General features: G+C 34.0%; 1 protein-coding gene across 9 annotated transcripts in view; it reads right to left on the bottom strand.

Annotated features, from left to right (window-relative positions):
* The window catches only part of LOC127879450 (arf-GAP with Rho-GAP domain, ANK repeat and PH domain-containing protein 1-like), a 194,743-nt gene that overhangs the window by 96,138 nt on the left and 76,515 nt on the right, over positions 1 to 22,090 (bottom strand). For all 9 annotated transcript variants that reach the window (XM_052426286.1, XM_052426284.1, XM_052426282.1 and 6 more), the window contains 5 exons: positions 21,533 to 21,616; positions 17,504 to 17,610; positions 7,955 to 8,039; positions 7,141 to 7,201; positions 5,062 to 5,201 (listed from right to left, as the gene is read on the bottom strand). In XM_052426286.1, coding sequence (XP_052282246.1) covers positions 5,062 to 5,201; positions 7,141 to 7,201; positions 7,955 to 8,039; positions 17,504 to 17,610; positions 21,533 to 21,616 — 477 coding nt within the window. The remainder of the gene's footprint in view (positions 1 to 5,061; positions 5,202 to 7,140; positions 7,202 to 7,954; positions 8,040 to 17,503; positions 17,611 to 21,532; positions 21,617 to 22,090) is intronic.

Consider the following 22,090-nt stretch of genomic DNA (forward strand, 5'->3'; position numbering starts at 1 on the left):
GTTTCTATATATTGTTAAGCAGAGATTAAATGACCAATTTATACAGAACTGGTACGCCAGATTAACTCAGTCTAGTAGAGCTTTATTCTACAACACAATTTCATCTTTTAGATTTCAACCATATCTCGAATGTTTAAATATAAGCAAGTTTTGTCAATCGTTTTCTCGTTTTCGAGTCTCATCGCATAGATTGCATATTGAGGCTGGTCGATGGACCAGACCTTTGAGTACCTCAATAAGTGATAGAAAATGTGCAAGGTGCAATACAATTGAGGATGAATATCATTTTGTTATGGAATGTGTAATGTATACTGACATAAGGAAAAAATATATTGGCAGAAAATATTGGTTTAGACCTAGCATGGCTAAATTTGTAGATCTTATAAAGTCAGAAAATGAGAATATACTTAGAAACTTAGGAACCTATATTCATAAAGCATTTATTATTAGAAATGAGGTAATGTATAGAAATTGACATGGTAAAATTGTTGCAAAATGTGTTTCGTGTGATACTGAAAATACATGCTTTCTATGTGTTTGTTTGTACTTGAATTGTATATATTTCGTGTTTTCAATGTTTTTCTGCTGAAACTATTAATATGTCTGATGTACTATGTATGTTCCTTGGTATATTACAGAAACCATACGCAAACTATGTTTACATGATTGTTGGTTACTGTTACATACATTTTGTCATACGGATAATAAATATGATATGAGGCCTTTATGCCGTTTTAATTGTTTTAATTGTTAAGTATACCAGACTATGATAGCGTGCTATTTAGAACTGTAATGTATTGTAGTGAAATACGATTACATTATAACATGTACATGCATTTTTCTATTACGATTAATAGATAAGACATGTTGCCTTAATACCCTTTGTATTATTAGTAGTTCACGATCGTACAATTAATGTATTATAATGTGTCATTTTAAGTCTAGTTTCCACAATATTTGTCTTACATGTTTCTTTCGGTAAGACAAATATATGAAAAGTGGATATAAATTGTTAAGTACAGATGTTAGTGATAGCAGTTGCATATGATATCAGTCTTACATTTTCGTTTCGGTAAGACATATATATCTATGGCACTCTTCATGTTAATTCCATAGATGTTAAAATACCATCTGTGATAGATATATAACTCATACATGTTTAATAATTAAACTATATTATAATTTTTTGTATTCAAAGGTTTCTTTGCGATTGGTTATTTTACTTGTTTTTCGTAATAGTAAAATTGAACTAAATTTATAAACATATCCGAAGAGGCCGATGTAGAGAAACCATTTAATGCAGGATAAAGTGGTGTAATATGGCATACTTATGTAAATGTGTATGTTATGTCGTTGTTTGTTAAATCGATGCATATGTTTAGAATACAGCCCGAAAATGCTTCCTTTAAACAACATACTACCATGCTTATATGATGATATTTGATAGTACGAAACAAATTAGGATAAATGTATGCTACATTTTAAAAGCCAATTTCTATGTTTCTACATTGTTATTAGAATATCATCCAGTAATCGGATTGAAGAAACCTCTAAGAAAAAAACATATTGTATTATATCTTGAAATAGATTGGTTAAATGCTTAGAAAACGTTCCAGAATTATCTTGCATGTATGCTTTTTGAAATATTGTTTTCAAAGCGATCTTCTCCAAATGTTGGAAACATACAACTACAACTTTTGTTAAAATTTTGTATTCTAGTCTACACTGTTCGTCAACACTTGTATTGTATATATGTCCTTGTGGGCTTAAATGCCTTATTGGATTGAAATAAACTGTCTGTCTGTCTGTCTGTCTTTAATATGTGAAATAAACAAAGAATGTCAATTCAAAATATTAAGTACAAATATGAACAGATCAGAATGGACAAAGATGAAAATGTTAAAGCAAAATACTCAAAATTAAGCAAAAGCAAGATTGGCTTCAGGAAGTGTCAGAAGCAGGATATTCTCATGAGCTGCCGAAGCCAATCTTGTGTTTGCTCGTTAATGTTTGGATATTGTCGTGGTATATACACATGGAATATATTGTCACACAAAAAATAAACAAGAAACAGTCGGAGACTGGTGATGTTCTCCAAAGGTTTTTTTTTGTCACAATATTGCACTATATATTCAGATACAAGGAAACGTCTTGAGGGCACAGTAGTTGGGGGGACAAGATATTTTTTATAGAACATTTCAAAGGGTCATAACTCTGTGAAAAATCATCCGACCAGAACCCGCTGATAATATGCACATCTCCTCTTGGTAGTGAAGCTTCCCATTAAGTTTCATTGAATTCCGGTCATTAGTTGCTGAGAAATAGCCCGGACAAGAATTGCACTATATGTACAGTTAATGGAAAATTTCAAAGGGCCATAACTCTGTGAAAAATCATCCGACCAGATCCCGCTGATAAAATGCACATCTCCTCTTGGTAGTGAAGCTTCCCATAAAGTTTCATTGAATTTAGTAATTAGTTGCTGAGAAATAGCCCGGACAAAAATTGTGCATGGACGGACACACGGACGGACAGACGAAGCGGCAACTATATGCTCCCCCCCAAAATAAATTTTGGGGGAGCATAAAAACACTAATTTGTAACTATGATTTTGAGTATATATGTGACTTAAAAAAAAAAATTATCAATTGAAAATATAACAAGAATGGTCAAAATTAATTGAAAATATGAACAGAACAGCCTATACAAAGTAAAAATATGACATGGACTTGTTCACGGACATTTTTGATAAAGTCATTACATAAATATACTAATAAACTGTAATATGTGAAATACTATTAAATAAATTATACTTACATGGAAAAAGATACAATAAACTAGTAATGTGAAAGTAATATTGATGCCCCGATAACACATTACTACACAGCCGAACCAAATGTATATTCTACAGTGGACAAAGAGGACAAAGTGGACAAAGAGACTTATTTCATAATTCAGCCCAAACTGGTTGTAGTCACTGTTCTATTCTTTACAATCATGTACACATTAAGGTCATTCAAACATAAAAATTTCAGCAAGATTCACCAAAAAGTTAGAAAAGGAGTTAACAACACATAATTTTGGGACTATAAATTATATTTGATAGTGGAAAAACAGACATTATTTCTGTCACAAGTCCTTGCAGTCAAGATGCCTTTCTTTATGATCATCTGTACATTAGGAGTTTTCACCAACAGTTAAAGATTAGTTGGAAACAGAAGCTTCAGGCGACTATATATTATACAGTAGAGTAATACACAAAGGTTTATATGAATGCCAAATAATATCGCAGCCAAAATCCGTTTCTTAACAATCATCAACAAACACAGGTCATTATAATGTGAAAATTTAGAGCGCAATCCTACCTGTCATTAACACACCGTATTACGCGTCACATCAATGACAGAGGGTGCCGTCGAAGACAGACAGTTGGACTCGACCGCGAACAACAGGTATGTTATAAATTCGGTCGATATAACTATATTACGCAAGTAAGGCCAAAATCATTGCTACGAAGATATTGTCCATTGACAATTGAGTTAAAAACACTTACTTCAAGACATACCTACGTAGGGACCAGTGAAGCAATGCAATACCCAATACTCATGGCTCTAAGGGACAAAAGAATGTTCCCGACCTGGGATTAAAATCCCGTACATTCAGAAACAAAAGCTAACACGCTATCACTACACAAACTAGGCTTTTGAATTCAGGTGGTAGATTATGTCAGTAATACAAGTTTTTGCCAAATTTTTAATGAAAAGCGTTACAAACATTGTCAGTAATACGAGTTTTTGCCAAATTATTAATGAAAAGCGTTACAAACATTGTAAGTAATATGAGTTTTTCCAAATTATCAATTGAAAGCATTACAAACATTGTCAGCAATACGAGTTTTTCCAAATTATTAACGAAAAGCGTTACAAAAATTGTCAGTAATACGAGTTTTTCCAAATAATTAATTGAAAGCATTACAAACATTGTTAGCAAAACGAGTTTTTCCAAATTATTAATGAAAAGTGTTACAAAAATTGTCAGTAATAAAAGTTTTTCCAAATTATTAATTGAAAGCATTACAAACATTATTGTCAACAATACGAGTTTTTCCAAATTATTAATGCATAGCGTTACAAACATTGTCAGTAATACGAGTTTTTGCCAAATTATTAATGAAAAGGGTTACAAACAATGTCAGCAATATGAGTTTTTCCAAATTATCAATTGAAAGCATTACAAACATTGTCAGCAATACGAGTTATTCCAAATTATTAACGAAAAGCGTTACAAAAATTGTCAGTAATACGAGTTTTTCCAAATAATTAATTGAAAGCATTACAAACATTGTTAGCAAAACGAGTTTTTCCAAATTATTAATGAAAAGTGTTACAAAAATTGTCAGTAATAAAAGTTTTTCCAAATTATTAATTGAAAGCATTACAAACATTATTGTCAACAATACGAGTTTTTCCAAATTATTAATGCATAGCGTTACAAACATTGTCAGTAATACGAGTTTTTGCCAAATTATTAATGAAAAGGGTTACAAACAATGTCAGCAATATGAGTTTTTCCAAATTATCAATTGAAAGCATTACAAACATTGTCAGCAATACGAGTTATTCCAAATTATTAACGAAAAGCGTTACAAAAATTGTCAGTAATACGAGTTTTTCCAAATAATTAATTGAAAGCATTACAAACATTGTCAGCAAAACGAGTTTTTCCAAATTATTAATGAAAAGTGTTACAAAAATTGTCAGTAATACGAGTTTTTCCAAATTATTAATTGAAAGCATTACAAACATTGTCAACAATACGAGTTTTTCCAAATTATTTATAAAAAGCGTTACAAACATATTTCTCAGTCAATGATGTTATTTTTCATGTTTGAATATATAGCAATCATTCTTTATGACAATATTTCTTATTTTTATAGTTGTCATTTTGCTAAACTGCGAACAAGTCCTTTTACAGAAAGATAATTTTATTTGAAAATATGTATAGAATGGACATAAAATATTGAGAATATTGCAGAATGGTACACCATGGGCTGAACCCTACCTCAATCAGACTGGAGTTCCAGACTTTTGTGTCCATGCGGAGGGATCGCACCTTGGACAGTCGGTAGTCAAAGCCTCTGTGTATACCCGCGCAGTGCATGCACAGAACCAGGCCAAGGTTCATGGAGGCCCAGTGTGCACCTGGAAGGAGGAGGTGGGGGGTGTATGTGTAAGCAAATATTTTTTCGACGTAGCTGTATTAAGCCAGCTTTTCACCTGACCTGACCTTTGTAAGTGTCCAATAAAATTCAAATAAAATTTCCCGCGGCTAGGTACGAATGAATACACTTCATTTATTCGATTGGCTGATTTGAGTATACCACCAGAACATTGGAAACATATCCGCGTCTTTGTAACACTGTTTTACTGCATGAAACAATTTTATCTCTAATGAAAAGGCTCAATAGATAGAACAGTTTTACACTCAATTCTCCACATAAATACAGTTTGTGCGTGCACCTTTTATTTTCAGAGAATTACCAGCGCAAAAGCGTTTATACTTAAAGGCTATGTTCTCATATTTAGTACTTACTTCCATATTCCTGTCAACATGTTAACATGTAAAAGTATAAAGAGCAGTGGAAGTGAGGCCTCACTTTCATACATTGCATTTTAAGCTGCCAGGTGTCGGGTCAATTCGCGGCCAGTGTGTGAATGTCAGAGTTTATATACAGTTCATCACCGGAGTTCGCGGCCAGTAAAATAATCGTTATATAATAAAGACGCTATCCGTGAACTAGGTGACCTGGAATTATCTTTAGACCAGAAATATGTTGAATGAAGATATTCAGCAATTTAATTATGGTATTTCAATAATAGATTCTTAATGTGTTTTCAACAATACAATGATCAGGTATAGGAATTAATACACATACCTGACAATGATAAATATTATTTTTGATTAATTTGACAATAATTATTCCACCATATTGACTAATGTATTAAGCATGAGCGCCATGATTCTCAACACTGTTAATAATCTAATCAAATAGCAATGCCCGACAAACCACTCCCAGTCAAAATCCATTTTTTTACAACCAAATACATGTGCACGAAATTCAACTAAGTTTGCGCAAGATTCACTAGTTAAAAAGGATTTGAAAACAGAACATTTTGGGACTTGACATTCTACAGTAGACAAAAAAGGCAAAGAGCATTAATTTAGCCAAATCTATTCGCAGCCCAAACTAATTTCTTTAAATTCATATACACTTTGAGGTCATTCAACCGTGAAAGGTTGAGCAAAATAAAGCAAGTAGTTAAAGAGGAGTTAAAAACACATAATTTTTGGAACTAGATATTCTATTGTTGAACAAGAGATGTTTTTTTCAGAAACACAATGCCCCCTATTGCGTCGCTTTGAAGCCATATATTTGACCTTTGACCTTGAAGGATGACCTTGACCTTTTATCACTCAAAATGTGCAGCTCAATGAGATACACATGCATGCCAAATATTAAGTTGCTATCTTCAATATTGCAAAAGTTATGAGCAAGGTTAAAGTTTTGGGACACACACCATGAATGAATGAATCAATGAATGAATCAATGAATAAATCAATGAATGACAGACAGACAGGCCAAAAACAATATACCCCCGATCATTCGATTTAGTTCACATCTACACTTCATGGTAATGACATATTTAAAGTTTTAATATTTAATGGCTAAATGAATGTGGAACTAGTTTGTTCAACAAGCTTAGATTATGTTTTGCTACAGATTTAAAAATGGCTACATTCAGAGGCATGTAACACGGAATGTGCAGTTAATTGGGCATGGACATCTATACCTCATGGTGCTGACATTTAAGAGTTTCAATTCAAACACTTGATAATCTAAAAGTTGTTTGTTAAAAAAATATTTGAGTATTTTATTTACAAACTGACCAACAGAGTAACTCCTATATACCCCCTCCCTGTTGGGGTACAAATAACAGCTATATAATCAAATACATTGAACCGTGATAACAACAGTGCTACTTTCTATTTAATGTAATGCTTTGAAAGAAATTTCAATACATATACAAATGACTGCTTTTCATTAAATTGATAACTGTCTGATAAAGTTATTTCACCTACCTTCCATGCCACAATCAGCACATTTTTTGTTGACAGGATTTTCAATGACTTGATCTAGAATCTAGAAAACACCAAATAATAAGGGTTTTGCTTAATATGCAACTGTTAAAAATATTAACAAAATACATCTTTATCAATACCTAAAATTCAAGTCACCAAAATAGAAATTCTATATAATGCTACTTTCTATTTTTCGATTCTTCATTACCATACAAGCTTGACAATTTTTTAAGAATTCACGAAAGAGTAATGCAAACAAACAGTAATCTATTGCTTGAACTAAACTCAAAAGTAATTATAAATGCAAATATCAAACTAAACTAGAGCCACTATGTCAGAGGCATCAGAGCCATATCAACGGCTGTGTTTAACCCTTTACCGCTAAAATAATTATTTTGATGCATTTGTAGTCCCTTAGAAAGTTACATTTAATTAAAGACCTTTCTTACTAGATTCAAGTTTTTAAGGCTTCATCTCCATACCTTAGATACTGATGAGCAGCAAACAGCATAAAACCTGAACAGATTGAGAGTAACTCGCAGGCTGTTCTGGTTTTATGCTGTTTGCACATAGCCATTTCCACTTTGCTTCTGAGTTTATAGCACATCACTCTGGGAAAAGTGGATTACTGTGTGTGACAATTATGTTGGCACTGGATTACTGTGTGTGACAATTATGTTGGCACTGGATTACTGTGTGTGACAATTATGTTGGCACTGGATTACTGTGTGTGACAATTATGTTGGCACTAACTGTCTACAATAATGATAACCATGTTATCATAAATTGTCTACCATGACAATGTTATGGTTACCGTGTTATCACCAAGAGCGTCTGTTATGGCCTCCTCAATCGCCATTTTCCAATTGGAGGCTTCGGACGATGTCTCAAAGTGCAAACTGAAAGTATGGAAAATATGATATGACAGATTACATGAAATAATATAACTTACTAGAGAATTATATTAATATTTACAGAAAAATATAGGCACATTCAACAAAACATATAGGTGATTATGGATTATAAATAACATGAAGTATTATAAAAGTCCATTATAGAAACAAGTAGGAAATCTTATTGGCATATCATTAGAAAAAACATAACATAAACACTTTTACATGCTGATCAAATTATAAATGTGTATCAAACATAAAAAAGGTGACCATGGGGCACCGATGCCCCCAAACTCCACTTATGTCTTAAAACTCCACTAATGTTAAAAACAAGCTGTGTATTGTCAAAAATTGACCTTTGACCCTTAAGTGTGACATTATCCTTTTAGATAGGGAGACAGGTGATACAGGTTACATTCTGCCTTTTCATGGTTGTTTTAACTGGTAAGTTATTTTTTAATAACATGATGAATGGCTAATTTACAGTCAGGTAAGTGTGATCTTACACTTTTTAGGTAGTGACACTATTGTTACACAATACATGTCGTCTTTTGATGGTATACATTCATGCCAGCTGATATCGAAATTCATCAATATATGGCAAAGACATGTCATTGACAGGAATTCTTAAGCTGCTTTATGGCTAAATTGGACCTTTTACCTTTGAGTGTGGCCTTGACATTTGAAGAAGAGACAGGAGTGTCAAAGGCAACAAGTAATCTTACAATCTTTAAAATGTATCAATATATTGCAAAGTTATGGCTGAGAAAATACACGTACAAAACAGCTGCTATACGCCGCTTTTTCAAAGGGGACAGAAAAAACAAAGGTCAACATGAATGATGCTCAGTATTATTTGCACTACTGTAGACTTATATAACAAATTATTAGAAAGAATGTTAACTCTTTCAGTGCTGGAACCAAATTTTGAAGGCCTTTGCAAACAGTTTGGATCCAGATGAGACGCCACAGACATGGCGTCTCATCAGGATCCAAACTGTTTGCTATTCTGATAGTATTCTTTGAAAAAAATCGAATTTAAGAAATTCCGCAGACTACATTTTTGCAGACGACAAATTTCCCAGCATGCAAAGGGTTCAATATTGGGATATATTTCCAAATTAGCACTTTAAAGAAAGACATTCCAAGGGGTGTGTACATATGTTCCACATAACATTCAAACAGACAAACAGTCTCACATTCAAAACTTGAACAATTGAAAAAAGAGAAACATACTCCAACAAGAGACCCAAACTGTCACAAGATACGCCCGTTTAAAGGCTTTGGACAACTTGATAACTTTACCATGACCCATATTTGAACTTGACCTACATATCATCTAGACACAACTTCTGACCTAAATTGGTGAAGATCTGATTAAAACTACCGTAAAAACGCAGTCATAAGTCTACCCGGCTCATAAGTCGGGGGGTATACTTTGGTACCAAAATTGGAGATTTTAAGTATGTTAGCTTCATAAATCGAGTCAGAAATTTTCTGTTTACGAATTTCATAAACGGACGCCATTTTAAATATACATGAAGTTGCGGTAGTATTCTATACATTGCACATGAAGTCACTGTGGAACTGTTGAACGTAGGCAAAGCCAACACATGTATTCTAAATTTCGTTTAATATATTCAATACGATTTATTGTGGAAATGGAAAATAATATTTTTCAATATAGACAAGCAAAGCATAATCAACCACATAGAAAACAGCATAGAAAACTTTAAACAATACGATCTTATACCAAACTCACGTTCAGCAGCACTGTTGTTATTTAAATTCTCCGCAAACTCTATCACGCGTATTTTAAATGCATTGTCATAAGCCTGGCGTTTGCGTTTGCCAGGCATTTTCAAAGATTTATCGTAAGTCCAGTTGTGTTTTTGTTTATCTAATTAATAAATGGTTGCACTCAATAATCCACGCTAGTAATTATCCACAAACTATTTTCCGCTTTTAATCCGATGAAACAATATTTTCACTGTAATCCAATCTTTGTACTTTTAATCTGACTGTCAAAACAATTGATTAGTGTCTCGGTAAAACGTGTTTTTATAACAATGATTGACATACCCAAGAGACCGCCAACTCCACCTTTTTCTCTGAAACAGTTTCAAAGGCGGAGCTATACACGTGCTCAAGCATAATGGGACAATTGCAAGCGAGTTACAAGCACGCGATTGGTTAAGCATATCGCTTCTCTAAACAAAGGAATCCAATTTTGTCGGCGAGAAAGGTTTTCTTTATGGCTTCTTGACAGGAAACGGCTTTCCTTTGATGACGTCAAACTGTCGATTCACACATATTGCGAATTTTCGCGAGACTTTAAATGATGTCCTTGATTTTTTGTTTACATGAACAGTAAAAAAACAACACCTGCTTACATGAAGACTTTGGATTAAATTATCAAAATAAAAACAAGAGCAATTGCAAACTGTGATAATATAAATTGGTTAGTATCAGTAAAAATACGACGTTTTGTTAGTCGTAAATCAACGATTTTTTTTTATACAACAACAACAACTATTGCCGCGGGGATCAATCTTCATCGAATTTCATTATTTTTTTCATGGAATTTCTTTTTTTTTTTCATGGACCACCTCATAAGTCGATACCGGTTTTTTAATCAAATTTTGGAGGTAAAAAATCTCGTCTCGTTTTTACGGTACTTCAATTAGAGAGCGGACACCATGCTTAATGCTTGAAATGCACTAAGTGACCTCGTGACCTAGTTTTTAACCTGGCATGACCCATATTTGAACTTGACCTACATGTAGATATTGTCTAGACACAACTTCTGACCAAATTTGGTGAAGATCGGATGAAAACTACTTAATTTAGAGTGCGGACACAATGCTTAATGCCTGAAATGGTTTAAGTGACCCTGTGACCTAGTTTTTGACCCGGCATGACCCATATTCGAACTTAACCTAAATATTGTCTAGAAACAAGTTCTGACCAAGTTAGGCGATTATCGGATGAAAACTACTTTTATTAGAGAGCGGACACCATGCTAAATGCTTGAAATGCACTAAGTGACCCTGTGACCTAGGTTTTTACCCGGAATGACCCATATTCGAACTTGACCTAGATATTGTCCAGATACAACTTCTGACCAAGTTTGGTGAAGATCTGATGAAAACTACTTCAATTAGAGAGTGAACACCATGTTAAATGCTTGAAATGCACTAAGTGACCCTGTGACCTAGTTTTTGACCCGGCATAACCCATATTTGAACTTGACCTAGATACTGTCTGGATACAACTTCTGACCAAGTTTGGTGAAGATCGGATAAAAAGTATTTGAATTAGAGAGCGGGCACTGCTGCCGACGCTGCCCGCCCACCGCCAAGGTGAAACTATAATACGTCCCGGTTTTTTTTAAACAGGCGTATATCAATAACAAGAGCATCGCCTTGCGGGTGCAGACCGTTCATCTATTTTTCTTTTTAAAGGTGTAGGGACCTATCTCAATTTCAAACACAAAGAAGGGAGGGGTGGAGTGGAGGAAGTGAATAGTGTGGGGGTGTGGTCATTTATTACATTATCTTCCAAAAATTCAAAAAATAAGAAAAACAAAATATTTTTATTTTTATATTTTTTTTTGGGGGGGGGGGGGGGGATTCTTGGGTGGGATGGTTAGACGGTATTTCAAAAATAAAATAATTAAAATACATATTTGTGTTTTTTAACCATGTTTGAAAAAAAATTGAGGGGGTGGGGGTGGGGTATAGTGTGAGGGTGTGGTGGTCATTTATTATATGATCTTTAAAAAAAATTGTTTGGGGGGGGGGATTGGGGGGATTCGAGGGGGGGGGGGGATAGTTTGGGTGGAGGCTAATGTGGTATGTCAGGTAAGAGTTGTTTATAATCTTGAATATAATCATTAATAAAGAAGTTATGGCAATTTTAGCAAAGTTTAATAATCTGACCATGAGAGTCAAGGTCATTCAAAGGCCAAGGTAAAATTCAACTTGCCAGGTACAGTACCCTCATGATAGCATGATAGCATGAAACTATTTGAAGTTTGAAAGCAATAGCCTTGATACTTTAGAAGTAAAGTGGATCTAAACACAAAATGTAACCATATATTCAAAGTAACTAAGTCAAAAAGTGCCATAATTCCGTAAAAATGACAACCAGAGTTATGCAACTTGTCCTTTACTGTCCCCTTATGAAGGTTTGCAAGTGTTCCAAGTATGAAAGCAATATCTATGATACTTTAGGGGTAAAGTGGACCAAACACAAAACTTAATCAAATTTTCAATTTTCTAAGTATAAAGGGCCCATAATTCCGTCAAAATGCCAGTCAGAGTTACATAACTTTGCCTGCACAGTCCCCTTATGATAGTTAGTAAGTGTTGCAAGTATGAAAGCAATAGCTTTGATACTTTAGGAATAAAGTGGACCTAAACACAAAACTTAACCAAATTTTCAATTTCTAAGTATAAAAAGGGCACATAATTCTGTCAAAATGCCAGTCAGAGTTACATAACTTTGCCTGCACAGTCCCCTTATGATAGTTAGTAAGTGTTGCAAGTATGAAAGCAAAAGCTTTGATACTTAAGGAATAAAATGGACCTAAACACAAAACTTAACCAAAATTTTCAATTTTCAAGTATAAAAAGGGCATATAATTCTGTCAAAATGCAAGCCAGAGTTATCTAACTTTGCCTGCCCAGTCCTCTCATGATAGTAAGTAAGTGAACCAAGTTTGAATGCAAAAGCATTGATACTTTATGAGAAAAGTGGACCTAAACGCAAAACTTAACTGGACGCCGATGCCGACGCTGACGCCGACGCAAAGGTGATGACAATAGCTCATAATTTTTTTTCAAAAAATAAATTAGCTAAAAATGAGTATTTTGCTAGTCCTTTCAAGCGTTCATCATTTTAACAACTTCAATTCTTTTTTGAAGGTGTCTGAACAGCAATCAATATCTCTTAGGTAAGTGAAATTGTTAAAATTGTTTTCACCAAGAGGAGGCAAAACATGCATTTGCCAAAGAAATCATACCACACCCAAAGAGATTTAAGAACATGACAGATTGTTACCTGTTCAGCTAGTACTAATAGGTTTTAAGCACAAAATGTATCCATAACTGAGTAAAATTACTTCGTTCTTTTACCACAAAATGATTTGAAGCAGGTATGTGTAAATCATTTTTTGATTTTAAAATGTACATTTCCAACAGATATACAAAACCCAGCTGGTTTTATTGGCCTTGGCTCTATTATACATATGGAAGATTTGTAACATTGAACTTGACCTACAGACAGTGTTTTTGAAATTCACTTACTTTTAAACAAATATGAACAGCACTATGGGAAAACATGGTGTTAATGCATATGCATGAAGTTTCGTCCCAGATAAGCCTGTGCAGTCCTCACAAGCCACATATGAGATGACATTTTTTGCCTAAGCGTTTAGAACTAATTTGCTTTCAAACAAAAATTCCATAAAAGCACAAAATGTCCCTGATTAGCTGTTGCTAACCTCAGGGTCTAATCTGGAGCCGTATTCACCAATAATAAACAACAGCTAATCAGGGACATTTTGTGCTTTTATGGAATTTTTGTTTGAAAGCAAATTAGTTCTAAACGCTTAGGCAAAAAATGTAAAACCAGAACAGCCTGCAAATAACTCAAGTCTGTCCAGGTTTTATGCTGTTTGCTGCCTATCTGTATAGTGTAAGTTTTGGAGATGAAGCCTTAAAAACTTGAATCAAATAAGAAAGGTCTTAAATTCAATGTAACTTTCTAAGGGACTACATATAAGTGAAATTACATATCTAAGTGTCAAAGGGTTAAGTGCTTAATCGTGAAAATCTTCCCATTATACACAATCATGCACACAATTAGGAATACATTAATTTCAAAGATTTTTTTCCATGTAATAAAACATGCTTAAAGTGTTGATAATATATGTATAAGTGATAATGAAAAGAAAGGAATTTAAAGAGAGAGATTTATGTTGATGTTACTTATACACTGTATTTCTGAAATAATCAAATGCCTTTTATGTTACAACTATATAACTGTCAAGCACTAACAAGTATCAATTAAGAAAATAAGAAGTCCATGATGGCACTTTAGCACTCATAAGTTTAAACACATCAATTGATGAAGACATGACTAGATTTTGTCCTGACACGTTGGCTTCATATTGTCAAAATAAATATTTTGACCAAGTTTCATCAATACTTAATCATAATTTTGGCCTTTATATTTGACCTGGTGATCTTTTGTTGGACTCACGTGACCTGGATTTAAACCCCACTCGATGTTGTCAAGATAAGCATTTTGACAAAATTTAATCAAGATTTAGTGATATATGTGGCTTTCGTAGTGGTTCCAGTTTTTGTAAGATCAAACCTGGTGACCTGGTTTCTAGACCCACATGACCCTGCTATGAAACATGGTCAATATATATATTCTATTCATATTAAACCTTGTAAAGTAGTTTTTGGATACATGTAAACTCGGCCTAACGATTGTAAGCACCAACATTCTGACCAAGTTTCATACAATACAGGATTAACAACACTATTGCCAAGCAATATATGTCCCCTACCGGCTCCACCATTGTCAGAAATTCCAACATTTTTAGAATGTTTTATATATATTTGTTGCCATAGCAACCAGAATTTTTGACGTAGGAAAAAAATGAAATGAGGTGCATAATGTCCATATTGCCATCTATCCATGATTCAAGTTTTATGAAAAATATGAAGAACTTTTAAAGTTATCGCAGGATCCAAAAAACCACCATTTTCAGCACTATTTCTAGTCTATTTGTTGCCATAGCAACCAGAATTTTTGACGTAGGAACAAAATGAAATGATGTGCATAATGCCCATATTGCCATCTATCCATGTTTCAAGTTTCATGAAAAAATATTAAGAACTTTTAAAGTTATCGCAGGATCCAGAAAAGTGTGACAGACTGACTAACAGACTGACTGACTGACTGACTGACAGACGGACAGACGAAGTGCAAACCATAAGTCCCCTCCGGTGAAACCGCTAGGGGACTAAAAATGCGGCATCTTGGTAACAAGGCTTTCTAAAATTTCACCCGGTGACCTAATTTTTGGACATTCATGACCTGAATTTAAACTCAAACTAGTTCTGTCAAGATATATATTCTGACCACATTTCATCCAGATTGTTTCATAAACATTGCCTCGGAAATTGACATGATGACTTAGTTTTAGGATGCACATGCCCCTGATTCAAAGTTAGCTAAGATATTGTCAATATCAACATACTGACAAATGTTCATCAAGATTGCATGAAACATTTTGCTTCTTGAGTAATATAGAGTTACCTCATGACATTTAGTTGGATCCACGTGACCCAGCTTCAACCAGATTCACACTGGGCCCAGATATGTGAAGACAAACATTCTGTCTATGTTTCATCAAAAGAAGGTGAAAAATGTGGCCTCTTCAGTGGTAACATGCTTAAAGTTGACAACACACGTCTCACAATGCAGGACATAGACTGACCACAATAGCTCAACGCTAATTTAATTTCATTGTGCAACATGATGCAAAAATTCTTTGTAAGTCAAACATTCGCCAAGAAATGAATATTTAAACACATGTATTTTACTTAACAATATCCTGACGGCTTCTGTAAATATTTAAAACAAAAGAGATCTAAAGACCCAAAGGTGCTCATTTCAGACCCAAGCAACTAACTTGTTCAGAGAAGATTTTGTTCACAACGTTTCAGCATAGACTTACGAAGAAACTGCATCAACAACTATGTTTTAGAACAAACCACAATCATTTTCATAGTCAACTCAGCACAGATGCATACAGCTTTTTTTTATATTTTAAGCAAGTTTCACAGTAAACGGATAAGGAACTGAAGGTAGGCAAACTGCCTTGCCTCATGGCGATCAAGTTTTTCTATTGACAGGAACAATATCTCACTCATTGCAGGAAGCATAAGATGTTCAAAGCAAGTTTTATATATATTGCGCAAACAAATGTTTACAAACATTTTACTTAATTTAACATAGTTTTTGACCCCACAGGACCAAGTTTCGAACTCATCCGATATATTGTTTGGAGAATTTTTCTCACCTGGTTTCAAATAGATTGGGCAGTAAAAGTGGCTACTACGAAGTATTCACTAGCCTTTCCTTCAATTGGACCTATAGATACATAGTTTTTGATCTATATAACTCAGTTTAAAACTCAGATAAGATTTCTTTAGGACAAAATGACAAAGTTTCAAAAAGATTTAGCAATAAGTGTGTCATCTAGAGAATTTAAAAGCTTTTGCTCTACTTTGACATAGTGATCTAGTTATGCACCCTACGTGACCCAGTTTGGAACTTAGCAGAAACATCATTTTGCAAATGTTCTGATTAAGTTTCATGAAGATTGGATAATAACGGTGGCCTCTTGAGTGGTAACAGAATAACAGACGACTGATAATGAACAAGGGTCAAAAGGCGATCACAAAACTCACCATGAGCAGTTTGTGCTCAGTTGAGTTAAACAAGTTGCGCATAAAGGTAAAATGTTTATAATATATATACAAGACTTAATTAAACATTTACGGTGAAATTATCATTAAAGACTACCAAGAAATTACAATAAGCCACACACATGTTTTCTTACACAAGTATAATTTAAAGAACACAGAAAATATACACATTTATTGGCTAGGAACAATCCACAATGCACCATGCATTTCTTCTTGGTATTATTTGATCATGCACAAAAACAATTTCTAACAATCTATATTAGACAGCATTAAACACTTATTCAAAACTATGCATCAGTCATGCTCATAAATATTAACACACCAAATCAGTACACAGATTACACTATCACTCACATAAAACTGCTTGTAATACATAAACAAAATACTTAAAACATAAACATGTATTATTTTTAGAGAAAAAAGTAACACTCTTTTTGTAACAATTACAAATCTTACACATCACATATGCCTGGTATGGTCATCAGCTTATGATAATGTACAATGAACCTTAGGGACCAAAGCTGCTTATGTCAAACATTATAAACAACCTGAGTATACCATAGGCCTGTTTGGGTGATCCATATGGTGTGATAGGTGGTCATTATATTAATATATTTATAACTTTAAATGAGCCCTGCTCTGCGAAAATTGGGTTTAATGCATGTGCGTAAAGTGTGATCCCAGATTAGCCTGTGCAGTCTGCACAGGCTAATCAGGGATGACAATATCCGCCTAAACTAGATTTTTTCCTAAAAGAGACTTTCTTTAAACAAAAAATATCATAAAAGCGGAAAGTGTCGTCCCTGATTAGCCTGTGTAGACTGCACAGGCTAATCTGGGAGGACACTTTACACACATGCATTAAGCAACATTTTCCCAAAGTGCTGCTTATGTTCCACCTGAGATAAGACACCTCTATCAGCCCTAAGCCTGTTTGGTGTGATCACAACAACTCACCTGAAGTGGCCATAGTGTGTGTTGAGCTGTAGTCGCGTGCGGTCAATCTCCTTCACACTCGATAAGCCCATTTGGATCTCGTGCAGTGGGGAGGCCATGTTGAAATCCTACACCGGAACAACAGCTATTAGCCCTGTCCCACTCATATGCAGAGTGTAAATGGTAACAACCAGCATAAAAACAGAACAGCCTGCATGATTTTCAGGTTTTATGCTATTTGTTGCTAGTCAGTACCTTATGGTTTGGAAATGAAGTCTCAAATCGAATTAATTTTTTTAAGGGACTTCAACGTGTCAAAGAATGTTTCCGAGTGGGAAAAGAATTATCATGAAAAATGATGAGTATTATCAAACATGAAATACAATTAATTTATTTGTTGTTGTTTTTTTGTAACACTAAAGCTTGCTGCAATGACTAACTTTTGACACTGCATGTTGAAACAAGAGCTGTGTTTGTGAAACACAATGCCCCCTACTGCGCTTTGAAGCCGCATGGCAGCTATTTTAGAAACAAGGTTATATTTTTAAAGTGACCTTGATCTTTGACCTACCGAAAGTTACTCTTAGTTTTCAGACACGCTCTTTTTTAGCAAAAATCATTATTTTTCCTGACTCTATATTTTCGGACAAACAGATTTTCTTCCATAATTATTGACTCCAAATTTTCTGACAATACATTTCACAGCCCTAGTTTACTAGATATCTGCCCTGTTTTCCATTATCTGGGACCCTTTGATTATGCAGTTTTACAACCGGATTAATGTAATAAAACCTGGCATAGAATTCCCCGAGGCCATGGACCATTACAATTGCGTTATTGGGTAGATTACCATGTATACCTGTAAAATAATGGTTTTACCCAACAACATTTGAAATGATATCGTATTCAGGAAGCGGTATGGTTGCTGTTTATGACATTTTTATATACCAGGTAAGAGATTGCAAATAAGTGAAGTTGTACTTTATTTAAAGCAGGAAAAGGAGAGTACAACAAAATAAAATTATTGCACATTTATAATTGGTTTTATTTCATTATAATAATTAACAAACAACCATAATATGTATGTCTCTATATTTTCGGACACTCGTAATTTTGGAATATTTTTCATATCTAAATTTTCGGACACGAATTTTTTTTATTATTTTTAAGTGTCTGAGTAATTACCGTAGTGACCTAAAACCTAAAACCATGTTTGATAGTATATCTCAATTAGATGCATGCACATGTGAAGTTAAAGGAACATAGACCCACGAGTTTTCATTTTATGAGCAAGGTTAAAGTTTTGGGATAGACACACACATACAATGACAGACAGACAGACAGGCCAAAAACAATATACCCCCTGATCATTCGATCTGGGGGCATAAAAATAAAGCTAAGTGAAATTATCAGGTTATAGAGTTTCTGAGTAGAAAAGGGGGAAAAAGACCATAGGTTGCTAAGCTCGGACCCCAATTAACTGTTTGGAGAATTTTTCTAGATGTTTGTGCAAAAGATGTGGATTATAAGACCTATGCTTTTACCAAAAACTTGGCTAAGATTTCATAAAACTAAAAATAACGTTCTGATAAAATTTCATGCTGATTGGACAAGAAATGTTTTTACCTTGTTTCACTGAAGCCATATAAGACAAGGCTATTGTCAAGCAATATGGTCCCCTACCGGCTCCACCATTGTCAGAAATTCCACCATTTTCAGAAATTTTTTATTTTAATTTTATTTTGGTTGCCATAGCAACCACAATTTTTGACGTAGGAACAAAATGAAATGACGTGCATAATGTCCATATTGCCATCTATCCATGTTGCAAGCTTCATGAAAAAATATTAAGAACTTTAAAAGTTATCTCAGGATCCAGAAAACCACCATTTTCAGCAGTATTGTAATGCCCCAGCACTATCGTGTTTAGTTAAATACGTAATGTTCACTTACCTGTTAAAACTAGTTTAAGTCGTACCTATTTGGTGCCCCTGAATTGCTAGACAGGCCATATCTGTTCATGAACGCCAGGATGGCCTGTCGCTCCAATTCCCATTCAAAACACTTTATTTGACATGTATCCATGTTGTTTATATTTTACAATTACAAAACAAGTTTTTATATTGTCCTTAAGCCGTTCTGAAGGAAAAGTAACCCGTCTAATTTTGTATTCACACAGTCTTTAACTCGAAGTTTGTGTAGTAAAGTAAAGAGATTTTCATTTTTAAAGACTGAAGTATTATTTATGTTCATGATTTATATGCTTATATATCAACCATGATGCCTTATGTTAACACCTGCACACAACCATAGTGTAAACAATAGCGAAATATTTGCTTCCAAACGCAATAAATACACCAATTAAACTGTATTACAACAGCCAAGACATTTATCTTTCAGAAAATAATACACTTGGCAAAAAAGTACAAGCTTTTCATTGTACTCAGAGAGAAAGTTTCATTCGAAATGCTCAAAAATCCTTACTTGGACACAGGTGTGCACAGCTGAAAACTGAGAATTCTAGAAGTAACTTTCGTATTCCTTTGTTATAAAGCTCTTTTGCTGGTACATATTCCTTGGATAGTTTTTTTCATAGTAAAATAGAACATAACTACTATTTAGTGAGCATATTTTGCTAGAAATTCATATCAATCTGCTTTAATTTCACAATGACAATGTTTTACTTTCATTTTGGATAGTTCACATGTATTTCTAACATGCGATTTGATTGGTTGAAATTCCACTGCAGTAATAAATCCAGCCATTCACGTTCCACGTAACATTACCTGACAAATTGCATACAAATCCTTGAAGATAGTAGAAATGTAAACAAATTTAATATTTACAGTGTTTTACATATATGCAGTTACATGAAATTATGGAAGGTGTCTACTTTGATTAATAAAGTGTCTATGGATAATAAATCAAGGTAAAATTTGCTCAACTTCTCTGTAATTATTAAATTATGAAACAAAATGTGTCAAAGTGAGTGTGCACACCTGTGTCGCATTTCGAAAATTTTACTGTTTTTCATGAAACTTTCGTTTCAAACACAACTATGAACACATTTACTAATATAAACATAGTTATTATCTGATAGATAAATGTCTGAGCTGTTGTTATACAGTTTTTTGGTGTAATTATTGCTTTTGGAAGCGATTTTTTTGCTATTGTTCAGACCATGATTTTGTGCAGAAAATTTGACAGTTGTATCCCTTGTATATATGTATATAGTATAATAGAGTATTTTTTACCTAACGATCCCTGTGGGTAATATAGTGAACATAAATGAAAACAATGCTCATCTCTTAGCGGTTATTTCGTTAATATGCTGTTGAACTTTTCTGTTCAATAAAATGTTATACGTTTTAAGCAATAAACTGTTATGCAATACCGTTCTTTCGTTTTCTTGGATAAAAGGAAAGACCTGAGTCGTAACAGTATTTCTAGTCTATTTGTTGCCATAGCAACCAGAATTTTGACGTAGGAAGAAAATGAAATGACGTGCATAATGTCCATATTGCCATCTATCCATGTTTCAAGTTTCATGAAAAAATATTAAGAACTTTTCAAGTTATCGCAGGATCCAGAAAAGTGTGACAGACTCACGGACGGACACACAGAGAGCAAACCATAAGTCCCCTTACGGTGAAACCAGTAGGGGACAATTCACCGGAGGGGACAAAAAACTGCCCCATTGCCAGATGGCCATGTTTTTCAATGGATCATTTTAGACCAAGTTTCATCTGATTGGACTATAACAGTGGCCTTAAAGGGTGTAAACAAGGCAAATTGTTGACCAAAAGTGTCATCCCAGATAAGCCTGTGCACGGACGACACTTTCTGCTGCTATCTAACTTTTTGTTTAAATCAGGTCTCTAAAAAAAAAACTCCACTGCAAGCCGAAAGTGTTGGCCCTGATAAGCCTGTGCGCACTGCACAGGCTAATCTGGGAAGACACTTAACGCTCATTTATTAAGCCCAGATTTCAGAGCTAGTGACCCATATGAATAATCCATCTTGCTAGAAGCATTCTAGACTGGTACTCACATCCTTGCTCTGGTAGTAGCACAGTCTGTGTTCCTTCAAGGCCACGTAGAACTTGTAGCGGTTACGATTGATTTTCATCCAACCCTGCAATAATGTACAAGTAACCAATCAGTACTTATAATGTAGTTCAACTGGTCTTTACTTAGCATTATTTATAATTTAACAAGACGACTATGTGCCAATGGCATTAAAGTTGGATTTAATGTTATATTTCAAATGGACGTATAATTTGTGTCAAGATGGGTGAAGATCTAGAATAGATGTTTTTTGCACATAACCTAAAATGTATCCAGTTTAGCGAGTTTGTGAATATAATTATCTATAAAAAAAGGGCAAAAAGTTTGGACAAGAGAAAACATTATTATTTTTCATAAAATGTATGTTATTATCTTTAGTCAAGGAGTTGTACAGTAAGAAGTTTCATCAGGATAGACAACAAATTCACACCAAACAAAATTGCTGAGAAATTATTTGAAATCATAATGATGTTTAAGAAAAAGAATCCATCTTTTTAGATGACCTCTAATAAACCAAGAATTCATGTTTACAATATTACAC

This window comes from Dreissena polymorpha, chromosome 4, assembly GCF_020536995.1.
Source record: "Dreissena polymorpha isolate Duluth1 chromosome 4, UMN_Dpol_1.0, whole genome shotgun sequence".
Taxonomy (NCBI): Eukaryota; Metazoa; Mollusca; class Bivalvia; order Myida; family Dreissenidae; genus Dreissena; species Dreissena polymorpha.